Source organism: Scophthalmus maximus, chromosome 8 (assembly GCF_022379125.1).
Source record: "Scophthalmus maximus strain ysfricsl-2021 chromosome 8, ASM2237912v1, whole genome shotgun sequence".
In the NCBI taxonomy this organism is placed as follows: Eukaryota; Metazoa; Chordata; class Actinopteri; order Pleuronectiformes; family Scophthalmidae; genus Scophthalmus; species Scophthalmus maximus.
This window is the reverse complement of record NC_061522.1, coordinates 21993612-22009612: the sequence shown is the minus strand read 5'-3', so window position 1 is coordinate 22009612 and position 16001 is coordinate 21993612. Positions and strand designations below refer to the sequence as shown.

The window sequence follows — 16001 nt, the reverse complement described above, 5'->3', positions numbered from 1 at the left end:
CAGAGTGATAAGCTACTCATGTTGCAGTGGTGACAAAGTTTAAGTTTAAGCAACGACCGTCATCAACTTTCATTTGAATTTTAATGTCACCCACTTAAAGTTACATTGAAGCTTAAAGAAAAAATAACATAACTACCTAATGACAGCCTGACAAGAAATAATTCAAGTATGCAGCTTTTAAAATATAAGGTGGAAATATGTGAGGGTTTGGTGCCTTGGTTCGTACTTTGCAGTGTGTTTTGAAAAATGAAAAGTCCACATGGATTGTATGACAGTTGAATGAACAGATGAACAAAATTAGTCAGTGATGAAATGAATTATGACCCACACACACAGAGCACCAAGCAGAGAGATAAAACCTGTTTCTCTTGTGTGTGGTCACCACCTGCCAAGGAACGGTGATGGGTGTGGTGCACTTCCCATTCCAGCCACAGGGCGAGCTCTGAGTATCTCTACGGCCTTCTCTGCAGTTTTATCTCCACAATTTGACAGGATTGCGACAGGAGCACAACCAGGGGGGAGGGGACCACTCCCCCTGCAGTTGCCAACTAACAGAAAAGTTGTTCTCAAATTTAAAAAATAAAAACAAGGTGACTGAACGCACTCATTTGGTGCAGATAAGTCCTCAGTCAGAGGGAATAATAGAAAGTGGCAGGCAGATGTGAGCGTGTGGGAACCTGTTAGAGATGACTGAGGTTGTGCTGCGCTGCCTGGGAGAGTGGCATAGGCATGCTGAAGCCTTTGGGCTATGTAAACACATAGAGAGATAAGAACCAGCACAAGCTACGTTTCTCTCCTGATGTCACTACAATACAAGCTCACTCCACACACAGATAGTTCTGCTTCTCGTCTGCTACAAGAATCACAGGGAATCGGGTGTTGCCCGGTGGCTTTAAGTCTACATGCAAGAGCGACAAAATACCGGAGGGAAAGTGAGTGGGAGAGCCTGGTTGTTTATGAAGAGTGTATTTCAAAGGTTGCCTCCGGGCCAAAAGAGTGTATAGCCTGTGTGTGTGTGCGTGCATGCGTGTGTAGCCTGTGTGTGTGTGTGTGTGTGTGTGTGTGTGTGTGTGTGTGTGTGTGTGTGTGTGTGTGTGTGTGTGTGTGTGTGTGTGTGTACGTGTGTACGTGTGTACGTGTGTACGTGTGTGTACGTGTACATGAGTTAGCCTACTTATTCATGCTCGGTAATGACCGCGTGTGTCAATAAGGAAGCAAAAGAATGAGAGAGCGTGGGTGTTTGTGTGTTATTGCATGTCTGTCTATGAGGTCACACTCTGAAATGGCTAACTGACTCATGACATGGAGGGCGTGTAGGCAAACAGACGAACACGTTTCTGATATGACACCGACTCGAAATCGAGAGTTTGAAACAGGACTGAATAGACTTCACCCCACTGACACCAGAATAATCTGATTCTGTATAAACCAGCTGGTTGGCACAATGCAGCTACGAAGGTTAACACTTGATCGTCGTCCAGGAAAAGTACGATATCACACCAAATTAAATGTCAAGCAAGACGTCTCTCTGCATGCAAAAGCCCATGGACAAGTCACAACAAACATGATGGGTGATGGTGTTGTTGGACAGTGGAGGGATTTGATGATGATGATGATGATGAGGGGAAGACTTTGAAAGAGAAATGGGTGGTTTCTGATGAAGCGATGGAGAATGATTGACAATGAATGATAAAAGCTGTGAGGAGGGTGTGAATGACATCATCAGGAAGGCTTTATTGGACGGTCCTTGAATCAAATTTTAACTTCCAAAACTTGCTCAATTTCAAGTGAGCCTTAAAAGTCCGGCTTGATTAAAACGAACAAAGAGGCGGCATTTCCTCCCCAAGTTTTTTCTACATTCAGCTGCCATCCAGCCAGTCCACACTGAGGGGATACGGGGTGACCATGGAGATGACATTGGATGGACTCCCTCGGAGCAAGGAAGGGTGAATCCGCGGGGCTTTTTCGATGGAAAGTGTGCATGGGTGGGGCGAGGATGGGGGGGGGGGGGGGGGGGGGGGGTGGTTCCCCTTTACCTGCATGTTGGGAAGGGGGCGGGGCAGGGTGCCAGCGCACGACCTCCGCTCTTCCTCCAGAGCTCGGCTCAGCATCTCAAACTGCCTCTCCTGCTCCCGCACCGAGGCCAAGAGGGAGGCTGTACTCGCACACTGCTCCATTCACACGCTGAGAGCAGAGCACAGGACAGGAAAGGACAGAGAGGAGATTTAACCGTCACCGAGATTTCATGAAAGAACAAAACATGCATCAGGACTGAAAAACGCTAGTTCATAGATAAAGAGAAGGGCCCTGGCACGGCGTAGATCTGGGAACACACAAACTGCAGGAGTGCTAATGAAGATGGTGTGTGTTAAAAAGCAGCAGGGACTGACGCAGGGAGACAGAGCAAGGGAAGATAAATGAGCCAGGCAAGAACAAACTGGGCAGCTAAAGTAGCAGATACTGAGAAAAGGTGACTACGGACAGAACAAGAGCAAGAAACACAACAAGGAATAGGAATGATGTCAGCACGTGAGTGATTATCCAGTTCAAATTCAATGTGAGATGAGCATCAGCATTTCTGAGCATTTTCTTCACCTTCTGCTACGCTGGGTTAAAAATAGAAGGAAAGTGAAATACATGACGATAGACGGTTACAACACGTTTTCGACTGCAGTGTGTGCCGCTTGTTAGCACTTCTTAATTGAAAGGAAGCAGAGAAGGTCGGGAAGGCAGACATGCGAGAGCATAGTTTCTACTGTACTTCGTTAACTCGTTAGAATGTACGCCATTTAGTCTTCACACCATCCATTTGCATTGACAAGAGATTAAATGTAGGCCGTTTCTTTATAGCCCGGCTGCTGCTACTGTCTCTGGTCAATGACCCTGTTTATTATGCATTTAGCTTTTAGTCAGTGATTCAGAGGCAATGTTGGTTTTGTCAGCCCTACATTTCCTGGATTTAACCGAAACATGAAGCAGACGAAGGTACAACATCTTGACTCTAGACAAAAAGCTGCACGAAGAGAGAAATTGCACGTCTCTTTATTCTGCTAAATAGTAATGACAATTACTATTCCCAGCTAGTTAGGAAACAAAATTTATTGATTGAACCATGTGCCAGCTATAGTTTTACTTGTACAGCTAAGAGCCTTAAGTGTTTTAGCCTCATGAAATCCTCAGTTATTAAAAATAAATGAATGAATAAAAATCTCAGATTTATTATTTGAGGGCATAACTTTAACACCCTGAAAACTTGACATTTATTTGACTTAGAATAAAACTATACTGATATCAGATAGATTCAGAAGAAAAGATTTGGTTTATCTATCAAGGTTTTATTCAATCTATTTATCAACAAATTTTCTCATATTGACAACATCTGCTCCTTCTACCAAAAGTCCACTTTCCTAACATGGAGAGTTTAATGAAGTATTCAAATGTAAAGGGCTTGATCAATGACTTGACCTTTCAAATAGCGGTGCACCGAATGTCCTGCTGTCCGAATGTCCAGTCTGTTCCCATATGCGATTAGGGCCCGAGCACAACTGTGCTCGGGCCCTAATCGCATATTACAGAGGCAACATCACTCCAACCCAAATGAAGGCAATGAAAGAGACCTTCTCCTCAGCAGGGATGCTGCTGAGCAAGGAATGAGGAATCTGGGGAAGATTACTTCAGCACCGTCTGTCTAACAACGGGATGACATGAGCGTGGCTCATCTCCAAACCAGGGCTACTTCAAAGTTCACTGACTCATGTAGATCAAATCTGCTCTCCATCCGCACAGACAGGACTGTCAGAGTGAACAAAGATTTGTCTATCACATCCATCTAAGTGTATATGTGGGTCAGAAACAAAATAAAGGTTTGTGCCTGATGTTGACTTTATCCTCAATACTCAAACGGAATCGTGGCACTTTTTTTTTTTCAGTTAACGCCACTGCTCGTTTCTTTCCATCTGTGTGGAAAATAAAACACACATTTGTGGACAAAAGCATGCATTAGCCACACAAAAACACACACACGCAGCCATTGTCATACATTCCACAGGGAGATTTAGCGTATCATATCCTGTCTCGGATCTTGGAAGCTGTCCTAATAAGGGAGCCCTTCATTCATTCATTGCACAGCTCTCATCCTTCTCTCACACCAAAGTTTCTTTCTTTCCAGCCAAACACTTCAGTCCTGGAAAAGGGAGAGTGGGAGCTCTGACCAAATCAGGGCGGTCGGCCACAAACCAGCTTAGTGCTTCAGTGGATAATGCACATAAACTGCTTTGATGCTTTGAAGAGGTTACTAGTGGGTTTATGTAAACTCTGTGTACAAGCTCTGAGTGCATTCAAAGTAAAATCAAAACTTTAACATATCAACAGCTCTTAGCTCAAACAACAAAGGTAACTAAATCTGGCAGGAGAGCACCAATGAATGTTTGCCGTGTTTGCCTACATCGCAGCCAGTGATCAGGTTTTACATTGAATGATGCTGGAAGACGAAGTGCTGACACCACACATTAGAGAAGTGACTGTACCACAGTCTGAGGTGTTCTTTGCGCCTCTGTCAAAACATCAACACTTTTTGAGAGTGTAGAAGAAGACAACCTCTTGTACCTCAGTCCAACAGACAGACAGACACACAGAACCTCTACAGCTATGCGAGTCTCACCGCAGACATTCTTGTGGCAGGGCGCTGTTGCTTGTGAGAGTTCTAAATGGCTTTAGCCAAGTAATTACCGGCCATTAATCATTAATCTATCGTAAGTCCATTTAGCGACGTTAAATCGTATCTGCTAATGGGATAGCCGTGGCATTACACTGCTAACCCACTTAGCATCCCGAGCCAACACACACACAACACAGATGTACACATACTATACACACCCATAGTCAGTTTTTCACCCAGCGCCCACTGAGTACTGGGCCTGCAGCGAGTTCCCTTATTATCATATGCTATCATTGCTACTTCAGCGACTTAATCACTGGTGGTTGTGGCAGGCTGACATGTATTCTCTTCCAGTCCACACACCCACACAGCTGAGGGGAATCTTTGGTAAAATGCTGTTGTGGCTTGCCCAAATGCTCTGCTGACTCAGGTAATTGAAATGGTCACACGCATATTTGGCCTGTGTGTGTGTGTTGGCCCACATCCAAAAACTAACACACACACACAGAGAGAGAGAGAGAGAGAGAGAGAGAGAGAGAGAGAGAGAGAGAGAGAGAGAGAGAGAGAGAGAGAGAGAGAGAGAGAGAGAGAGAGAGAGAGAGAGAGAGAGAGAGAGAGAGAGAGAGAGAGAGAGAGAGAGAGAGAGAGAGAGAGAGAGAGAGAGAGAGAGAGAGAGATTGTTCAGGGACCTCGACAAGGCCAGATGTCCTATCTACAAGACACCAATTTACTTCTTAGTTAGTAAGGAAAAGTGCAGGCAGCTGTAACACAAGACAGCAAAATATGAACCTTTGTAATATTGGTTCAAGTACATGCACTAGTACATGAAAATCAATCTTCATCTGAATGATCCAATATCGGTGAATAAATATGCTTTACACAGTCTATGACCTTTGTCTGTGAATTCATGAAGTGTTTACTCTGTTGGTCTTGCGTGTCCTGCCTTCTCAAGCAGCAAGATCTGTCCACGCCAGACAGAAAACATGGCGGGAGCTTCTCCACTGGCACCACCAAGCCATTTTTTTTATAAAAAAGACAGCAGAGTGCTGGACAAAAACAATGCCATGTATATGGTGTTGGAATAAAAGTATTCGAAATAACAAAAATCTCAGAAAGCATTTGACGAGCCAGTAACCGATCTCCAAAAGAAAACCCACAGGAAAAACATTATTGTCAAAGTAACCATCCAATTCTCTGCGTGCCCCCAAATACATGTTGCAACTTTCATTTGTAAGGACATAAACCTGTACAACAATGTTGGAAATAATGGCTCATTAGTACACTAAAACCATACAAGGTTTTCCATCACACACATTTCAGTAAAGTGGCAATCCTTAGCCTTTATGCAGATATGAAACATGTAGCATCACACATCGGTTATTTTTCTTCTTCTTCTCTGCTACAATCACAGCAAACCATATGTTTTCCTGCAGAATAAGTGAGGTTTACAATCAGTATGTCTCATTTTACACTGACTTAAATCTGAAGCGGTTGTTTTTAATGCACTGAAGATATGTATACATGGTTAATAAACTGGATTGGGTTACCTATTGAGGCTTGTCACGGTGGACAAAGAGCGTACTGAGAGTTCCTTACAGCATTAGTTCTCTGAGGGGCTCTTTCATATCCATCTAAAATGGTAGTGCAACTGAAACATCCCTAACAGGAACCATACCGACTCTAATCGAAAATCAAGTCTAACTTGGACTTTGTGTTCCGGGACTTATTCAATCATCAAACCAGTGGTGACACCCAGCCCCAACTACCAATATCCTGACCACCTTGCTAAATCACATTATGGCAAATGTAACCAGAGCTAATCACAAGTCAACATATGAAGTAATGAAACCGATGAGGAATTAGACTGACTCAGCTGACTGCATCCATCTGTAAAACAGACTAAACTCATCGCATGTGTACTGTGATTTAAATCAGTAATTTTCTGATTGTAACTAAATTTAGCTCATTACATCAATTTTGACAAAACACTTTTGGAAAAATATAACAATATGAACATTCCTGGAGAATCCCTATTATGGAAAATTGGCCTCACAAACTATAGCAGTGGGTAAAGATTTACTACTAGTGAACTGCAAACAGGACGTGACCACCTCTTAACAAGGAAGTCAGTGATATCGCTGCAGTGAGGACCATAAAAACACAAACTGGCACAGAGTGTTTCCAGGAAGTTTAACCACCGAGGGAGGGTACTGTACAGCTCCAGAGAAATCTGTGCACTTTGATTTTCACCCTGTGACTCTGTCTGCATTATCACACACCTCACATGACACCCATCTGCGTGGACAGTGTACGGACGTGCTCACTGTTCAAATACAAAACACAACTGCCGGTGGAACCGTTTGGGGTGGAGAGAGAGGACAGATAAAGGAGAAAGAATGAGAGAGAGAGAGAGAGAGGGAGCACAGACGGGGAGGAGGAGCGCATATAAGAAAACCCCAGCTCCTGTGTGTCAGAGGGACACACCCGTGGCGTGCTCCGAAAGCCCGTCATTACAGCGGTTCACAAATGATAGCCTTGGTTAAACCAACTGGCTGAGCAGCAAGACTTTTCAACCCCACAGACAAAACGGCTCGGAAGTAATTCTAGGCAGCAAAAGAAGTGTCCAACTTTGGATTTTCGGTTGAACATCTTACTGTGGGGGACATTTCTGAGCGGACAGCTTGTCCCAACTTGCACACAATCTCTCCCATCTCTGTCCCAGCAGGTCAACGCAGACATGCCCAAAGGGCTTTTGGAACGCATGTCTATACTGTACTGAAACGGACAGTATGGATACGTATCAAGAGATCACTTCGGACAGGCAGTCAGACATGCCTGTCTGTTGGTCTTGTGCAATGATGTTCAACGTCACACACAGAAACTACAGCTCACGATTACAAAGTGAAACCAGCAGGCTCACTCCGGCAGTGACCCACTGAAGCAGACAAAGCACCCCCCCTCCCCTCCCCTCCCCTCCCCTGAGTAATCCAGCATACGTTCACACTGAAGAAACTGTAAGACGAGACAGTGGTCTGTGTTGCAAACCTTTTTAAACCAGGGACTGAATAACGAAGCAACAAACAGGCCTGCAACCTTACCACACCCAGACCCACACAACAGGTTCTTTCGTTTGTCCTCGCTGCTCCTACACCACCACCACCACCACCACCATCACAAATCCCGCGTCCCTCCTCCACCTGGCAGACCACATCAAAACACACACAAATCGACGCACACACTGGCAAAAAAAACAACTAAAAGTAGGACAATGGCGAACCTTGCGAGCAGTGTCACCTCCGCGCAGCTCCGCCGTCCGGGGGAGAGTGGGCGTTCCGGGTACGGCGCACGATAGGAGACTGAGGAGTGAACCGAGGCTGGACTTTGGACTCCCAACTCACGGTGTGCGACGCGGCGGGCCGGCCCAGTCACTTCCGCGTGAACTCACCTGTCCTCCAAAAAAAAAGAAAAAAAAAGAAAAAGCACCCCAGGTCGGCCGAAAGTGGCGGAAAATGTGAACGAAATCCCCCCCGGCTCGGCGTTTAGAGGCAGCGCGCGGAAATCACTCACACCTCCCGGTCACACACAGTCCACAACGTCCCTGTAATACACGGACATATCAGCTCGCCCGTGTCGTGCTAGCGGGGTAGACTATCGTCAAAACATGCATGGTATCGACCACTTGTGACCGCGTGTCAAGAGTTGTTCTGCACTCTTGGCCGAGCTGCACTCCAACACGAGCTGTTCACCGAGCTGACGAGTCGGTCACACCAGCGCTAGCTGACTTAGCTTTTGCTACGGCGGCTAGCCCGCAACCGCTGCACTCCAACGATCGAGTTCGCTAAATTCGACCTCTGCTCCTCTTTCCGACCGCAATGGCTCCCCGGGCAGCCGCGGCCAACACGCGACACCAAAGAGGACGAGCCGTTACCCGTTCCGGAGACTGTTGGGGCTTCTTTTTCAAAGTCCATCAAGTGTTGGCTGGAGCTGGATTCGGGCCTGGTCTAGCCGACTGCTCCTGCTGCCGCTGTGCGCGCGCGCACAATCCACACGTCGATCCGCAGGCACGGAGAAGAAGAGCGTCGGGATGCGGCGACGACGACGACGACGACAACAACAACAACAACAACAACAACAACAACAACAACACACACCTCAGCGTGGTCGAGACGGAGCAAACACACTGTCCACCGCGGGGCGAGAGCGCTCACAATGAAGACGGAGAAAACACCCACCTATGCAATTTCCTATCCTCCTTTGCCTCGGCTTGTTGTTCACTTGTCTCTGCTCTTCCTCTTGGGGGGGGGGGGGGGGGGGGGACAGGAGCACCGAGCAGAGTGAAACAGTAGAGAGGAGAGGAGCACCAGGGGCGCACACAGGCGATACTATGTTATCATACGCGAATTTATCTCATAGGTATTGTTAAAAGACTACACCACTTCAACTTGAACTTTTTTTTTTAATATATACATATATTCTATATATACATATACACATATATATATATATCCTGATTATCACTCATATGAACCATTTTCGAGCAATTACAAATATTAGTTAATTTATTTTCCTCCACCATTAAGGAAAAAAATTCCTTAATGTCCTGTCAATTCCTCGTAGATATCAGCTCTGATGCTGCCCTCGTGTGGTCATTAAATGGAAGTGCTGTTAAAGCAAAACCATGAACATTTTGTTTTAATTCAGCGGTTCTTTTTTCAACATAAAAATGAAGACTGCTGTAGAAACGCTTATTTATGTTCAAATATAAAATTAAACCATTTAACAATTTTTCTGACCACAACTCAATGTTGGCTGTGTGGCCTAACTGAGTCAAGACAATCCTTTGTCATGGTGCTGACCAATATAACCAATAATTGAATGAATCAAGAGAAAGAAAGAGGAGGGTACTGTCAGGTAAATCTGTTATACAGTACCAGTTCAATTCAATTTTATTTGTACCGTGCCAAATCACAACATACATTGTCTCAAGGCACTTTAAATAGTAAGGTCAATATTACAATATTACATGGAAAATTCCACAATGAGCAAGCACTTGGCTAATGTGGATTAGAAGAAAAACTCCCTTTTTACAGGAAGAAATCTCTGGCAGAACCGGACTCAGTTGTGGGCAGCCATCCATCTCGACCGGTTGGGGTGAGCAGAAAAATGGGGGAAAGGGGAGAGGTGGGCAGAAAGAGGGGGAGAAGAGAGACAGGAGGAAAGAAGAGAGAGAGACAGAGAGAGAGAGAGAGAACAGCTTCAGGACTACTAAAGCTACTCACCCCCGTTGTTCTCCTCAACAACCACACTGCTGTGGAGACCATGGCTGGAGGATCAGACTGTCCTCAATTAATCATAAAGTTGTACTTGAAAAACATAGGGTTTAAATCTAAGAATGACTTATTTACATGTTCCAATGCTTAAAACAACTAGAGGTAGAAGGCAAAGGAAAATGAGCAAATATTCTGAACTCCCTCTGTATTTTTTGTCCTAATCACCACTGATTTCCATCCTACAGAAGATTTATATCCAAAAAAAGAGATTTGGATCTGCTGCACAATGATATGATGAGAAACAGCTATGGGCTTTTTGGACAATTTAATGGACAGGGTTTTTTTGGTTGTGATGGAGCTCCAAAAGACACTGATTTGAAGAATGTATGGATTCAATTCAATTTAAGCCCCAAATCATAACTTACATTATCTCAAGGCATTTTACATACTGAGATCGAGGCCTTACAATAAACCCAACTGCTCCCATCATGAGCAGAACTTGACTACAAAGGAGATGGAAAAAACCCCTCCCAATTAATAGGAAGAAACAACAGACATCACCAGACTGCAGTCAGCATGCCCCTAACCCTAACCCTGGATGGAGACCCCCTTTTTGTGAGTGCTTGAGAAAGTTTTCTGTTTTACCAAAGAAACAGTGTTTGAATATCAAAGCCGACAATAACAAGCTGATATTTTGACCTAGTGGAAGACGCAGACTTGGAACGAATACACTTCGTGGAAAACTGACACAATGAATTCATTTCAAAATGATGTACAAAATTTAGACGAATAAAAGGGTAAACTAAAATAAGCAGGTGCGTAAGGTGATGGGCAAAAATGTGGTGCCAGAACAGCTTCAGTGAAATTGGACGTTGCTCCTACAAATCTCTTGTGTCTACTGAAGGAACAGCTTTCCTCCAGAAGACACTGCCTCATTTGTTTCTTTTAAAGGTGATGGCGTTGGAGACAGTGTCCAAATTCTCCTACAGGTATTCAACTGGGTTAACATCAAGTCACTGCGGAAGCCACATCATTTTAATACTAATTCATTTTTTAAGTGACTCCTCTTGGCCTGTGGATGGAAGCGTTATCATACTGGAAGAGACCGCCCCCTATCAGGATAGATTCGTTACATCACAGGATAATGGAGACCATTAAGAAAAACTTTCTGTTGATTTGCAGGAACCCCCACTACTCATAGCGTGACAGCATCTTAAAGGTTCAGTAGGTAGGATTTGCAAAAATAACTTTTTTTCATATTTGCTGAATCGTTCAATATATCCTGGTAGTAATATGTGAGAAAGATCATATGAGACAGAATCTAGTTCATTTAGCGACCCCTACTGCCTTTTCAGCTGCAGTCGGTAGGATTGAGAGGAGTGTGGACTTAGTCTCAGAATTCAAAATCCAACGACTCCTGTTCCTCCCAGCCCACCGTGCCTAGGCAGGCTACCATGGCAACCGAAGCCAGGCAAGGTACGTAACATGGCGTTCCCACCGCTAAGAAGCTAACACAGACTACTGTCGACATTGCTCGATTAAAACGCGTTTTTTAGTTACCATTGCCTCACATTATTACCTGGGACTTCAGGGGCCGTGGGAGACGGGGCAGAGGTCGGCATGTTGGCCCGACACCTGAGGACCTGTGAGCCAAAGACATAGCTGATCTTCATGTAATGAGCCAGTTGGTACCTACTGCTTGCACTGATTTCTGTCAAAGAGGTGTAGCTTCAGTTGCCTTTGCTAGATGTAAATAGTTTGCTGTGCAATATTTTTTTTTCCATTTAGTTTTTACCTCAGTATTTGCCTTGCAATAAAGTGTATTTTTGAAAGTGATTGGCTTCTCATTGCATAAATATACAACAATGTGAAGAATACTTTTTTTTATCAATATACTAATCAATTCAAGGTATTACATTTATATTCATTTGGGCTAGTCAGATTCACTGATTCAGTACTACCGATGCAATATCTCAAAGAAAAGCATAACAAATTTATCAAAGTAGACAATGATGTGATATTGTCAAGCTTTATTTTGCACATGAATAAAATCCAAAGTAGGCGTGTTGAATATTTACAATACTCAGGTAGATTTATGTATTTGGATCTACAAATTACATTTTTTATCGTAGTTGCAGGATTTCTTTCCTTATTCATCACCTCTCGGTCTGTGGTCTTATCCTTTTAATATGAGTAGAGCTGTCAGATCTTCCTTTGGGTGGTCTGTGGACGTGGTGGTTGTAGTCTGAGCAAGCCAGTAAGATTCTGCCTTCATAGACTGAAGGGCTGATGCAAAAGAGCTTGCTGACATACAGTACATCAGGATGTGATCATAGAAGGACACCGGCTCTGCAGTTGACCTGCAAATTCAGAAGAAACTTATATTACTTTTTCTTTAAAATAATGTAGTCCAAGCGCACATGTTGTGTTAAACAATCACAATTAACAAACAAACTAACGCCCTTTTCACACTGGCCAAAAAACCCGCCAACACCCGGCGTTTTCTGCATTGTGAAAACCTTTAATTGGCATTCAGCCCCGGGTCAAATGACTCTGCAATAGACCCGGGTAATAATCGGCTCACCTCCAATCGGCATTGATGTGAACGTCACACCCGGGTGAACCCGCTAATTTGCGCGATGACGGAGGCAATGAAGGCTCAACTCCTCCGTCGGTAACTGCTGACTGGCGACCATGCTTTCTGTTGTTGACTACACTGTTCTTCTTCTTTGTTTTATGGCGCGCACCGCTCCCTACCGCCATCTATGGTCGCGACCTGTCACTACACGATCATCAGACCCTCTCCATGGTAATTGTGGTGTGAAAGAGGTATGAAATTGTTTTTGTAAAGTGAAGGGTTTTGGAGACAACCTGGTCTTGACACCACATCCCCACCATCAGAGACGAATCTCTCCATCCTAGACAGGGCCGTCAACTGCCTCCCCAGGAAGCAGACCCTCACAAAGCAGCCAGAAAAAATACCTTGTGAATGTGAAAACATCTACTAACGGTCCTGAAGTGGGCCATTAGTAGAGTGTGGGGCTTTAGGTTTGTTATCTGTCTGAGCCCCTTCCAGACAACATGACTCAAAATATCAAATGTCACATAAAATGTATATACTTACACGGAGTTCTGAATATGATTGAATTCATCATCAATATCATCATGGATGTCCAGCGATTACATACTAAAAACATTTCCAAATATATTTCTAAATCAATCATATTCTAGATTTGTGTGGTAAAGGGTACACATACAGGGTGTTCACATCTATCAGAATGGAATGACATTATCATTAACAAGTATATAGCAACCCTTGCTTCCTCAGCTGTGCCCCCAGCAAAGTCATCATCTGTGTATAAAAGCAACATGAGTATGTGAAACCGTGATCCAGGAAAAAAATGTTACTCCTTACAAATTTATAACAAGTCGAAATACTAAGGAGGGCTGCACGGTGGTGTAGTGGTTAGCACCTTCGCCTCACAGCAAGAAGGTTCTGGGTTCGAATCCCGGTTCAACCAGGGCCTTTCTGTGTGGAGTTTGCATGTTCTCCCCGTGTGTGCGTGGGTTCTCTCCGGGTCCTCCGGCTTCCTCCCACACTCCAAAGACATGCAGAATGGGGTCAGGTTCATTGGAGACTCTAAATTGACCGTAGGTGTGAATGTGAGAGTGAATGGTTGTCTGTATCTGTATGTGGCCCTGCGATAGGCTGGCGACCTGTCCAGGGTGAACCCCGCCTCTCGCCCATTGTTAACTGGGATTGGCTCCAGCGACCCCCCGCGACCCTTAAATGGATAGAGCGGTAGACGATGAATGAATGAATGAATACTAAGGGGATTAAATCATTTGAGTACATAATCTGTCGTCATGATTTTCATAGCTGTTCGCCTTTTACTTCTTGGTTTCAACGCATGGGAGATGTGCATTTTACCCATGGGGCCAACTCTGAGGCTGAGAAATGAAGCCTATGCAGAAGTGCTATAAACTGCAGTCATTAAATTTTATAACTAATATATTATATTAAGGTTTGAAATTCTGCATAATTAGGGGCGTGGAAACTTGAGTGACAGGTGACAGAGCTTTTTGCTCGTCACTCGGTGGCAGCTAGCCGCTGGCAGGCCCTTCTTAAAAGAGAGAGTGCTTTGTGGAGCCCTCAGGTGGTCTGGACGGGAATTCCACAGTCGGGGAGCGGCTGAGCAGAAGGCTCGATCCCCCATGGTGCGCAGCCTGGTCCTGGAGGGGTGAAGGATGAAGGTTTTGTTTCCGGAGCAGAGGTTGGTTGAGGAGATTTGTGGTGAGAGTAGTTCTTTGAGGTAGGGAGGGGTATTGCCATGGATGCACTGATGGGTGAGTAGGGAGATTTTGTAATCAATCCTGAATGAGACAGGAAGCCAGTGGAGTGAGTGAAGGACGGGTGTGATGTGATCATTTTTTCCGGCGCTATTTTGGACGTATCAAAGCTTTTGAAGGCTATTGCCAGGAGTACCGATGAGGATATATGGATGACCCATTCAAAACAATTGAATGGGTGTAGCACAGGCTGTCTTGTTGGTAACTCTGTCATCAACCATCTTATGTATGCAGATGATTTAGTCATCTTTAGTCCATGTTCTGCTGGGCTGCAACAACTTCTGAAGGTGTGCTCACAGTATGGAATGGATTATAACATTAAATGCAATGCAAATAAGAGGAATGTCATGCAAGTAAGAAGTAGAGGACAGGAAACTTATTAGTAACTTAGTTCCATGTCCCTTTTCCTTCTCTTTGTTGTTTCCTTCTCTCTCGTGTTGTATGGTTGCTATGCCCCTGTGAGAATTTGGAGGCAGAAGCTGGCATCACACAGCACTGTTCATTGTTCCTACAACAACAGCGGCGACGCCGCCAACTTAATATCTAAATAGCCTGAAATTGCGATGCATAGGCAATGTTGGGGAAAAAAAATTCCAGACAAAATTGCCAGGGCAATTAGACCCCTGGTCTAAATGCTGATGACACTTAATTTGCTGTTCCTATTGAAACACGTCCAGCTATGTGTCTTTGTGACTCAAGTTGTGCCATGATCCGTGCCTGAACACTAAAGCCTCTGTCAAGGTCAAATTCCCTATGCCATCTTCATACAGTATCGGAATAAAACAGGGCGTGCCCAGCGTTTTTATAAACCCCACAGAGAACGGTCAGATGTGAACTGCTCACTTGTACGATGCAGTGCACCTGTGTGATGAAATGTCTGCAAATTTTTTGATTTCTCTTCTCATCTATTCAGATTTTCCCCTTGATTTTGTCACCCACCCATAGGCCCACATGTAAAATAAAGCTGACAGAATAAAGTGTGACTAACATCAGATACTGTAAATATTTTTTTGTGTGTGTTTCAGGTGGACGTTGCACTGACTTTCCTCACACTGCTGGTGTTTATCCATCCCCTCTATGTCTTCATCCACTGTAGGAAACTGGTTCTCCGCAGGGAGTTGAACACCAAGACTGAAGTCGCTGGCTCCAAAGTGGCTGAAACCATGTTATAGAAGAATAATAGTGCAGATGTTTTAGTCTCGAAGTTTGTTTTTTTCACGTTGTAAAAGTTTCTGTTCTTGTTTGTTTTTCTAAACGAGAAAAGAGATCACAGTACTCTGAATTTTTTCCTATTGTATTGATAATTCAAACGTTTTTAATGCTTGTTAGAAGAGATATTCAAGTTTTTCTAAATGTTTCTTTGTACGATGTAAAATGTCTCATTAAATCTAAAAGTTTCCCTGAGTGGGATACAGTGCTTTACTGGGATACAGTGCTTTACTGAAATTTCTCAACTTAAATATACTGTGTGTGTGTGTATATATATATATATATATATATATATATATATATATATATATATATATATACACACACACACACACATATGTATATATATATACATGTGTAACCACAGTACACAATATACAAATAATGTACTGTGTAGTAGGATTATACACAGTATTAAATTAGTAAATGAACTGCTCCAATAGTAATATATTTTTAGTTTGAAAAGTATGTAAGAGCTATATTTACTTGACAGTAAGACAAATGCATGTATAGGA

General features: G+C 43.9%; 1 protein-coding gene and 1 long non-coding RNA gene across 10 annotated transcripts in view; both read right to left on the bottom strand.

Annotated features, from left to right (window-relative positions):
- The window catches only part of ctnnd1 (catenin (cadherin-associated protein), delta 1), a 29137-nt gene extending 20175 nt beyond the window's left edge, over positions 1–8962 (bottom strand). Inside the window, exons 1-3 of one of the 9 annotated variants that reach the window (XM_047333762.1) lie at positions 8586–8782; positions 7935–8102; positions 2037–2184 (exon numbers count right to left, since the gene is read on the bottom strand). In XM_047333762.1, the coding sequence (XP_047189718.1) occupies positions 2037–2177 (141 nt within the window). In that variant the 5' untranslated portion in view covers positions 2178–2184; positions 7935–8102; positions 8586–8782. The other 8 variants (XM_047333764.1, XM_047333763.1, XM_035636600.2 and 5 more) reach the window with 8 other exon arrangements.
- A 2980-nt stretch (positions 8963–11942) lies between these two features.
- On the bottom strand, positions 11943–13184 carry LOC118312636. The gene is made up of 2 exons (XR_004794262.2): positions 12512–13184; positions 11943–12287 (listed from the first exon to the last, which is right to left on the bottom strand). It is a non-coding gene; the product is annotated as an uncharacterized LOC118312636 (long non-coding RNA).
- Between the last annotated feature and the right edge of the window lie 2817 nt (positions 13185–16001).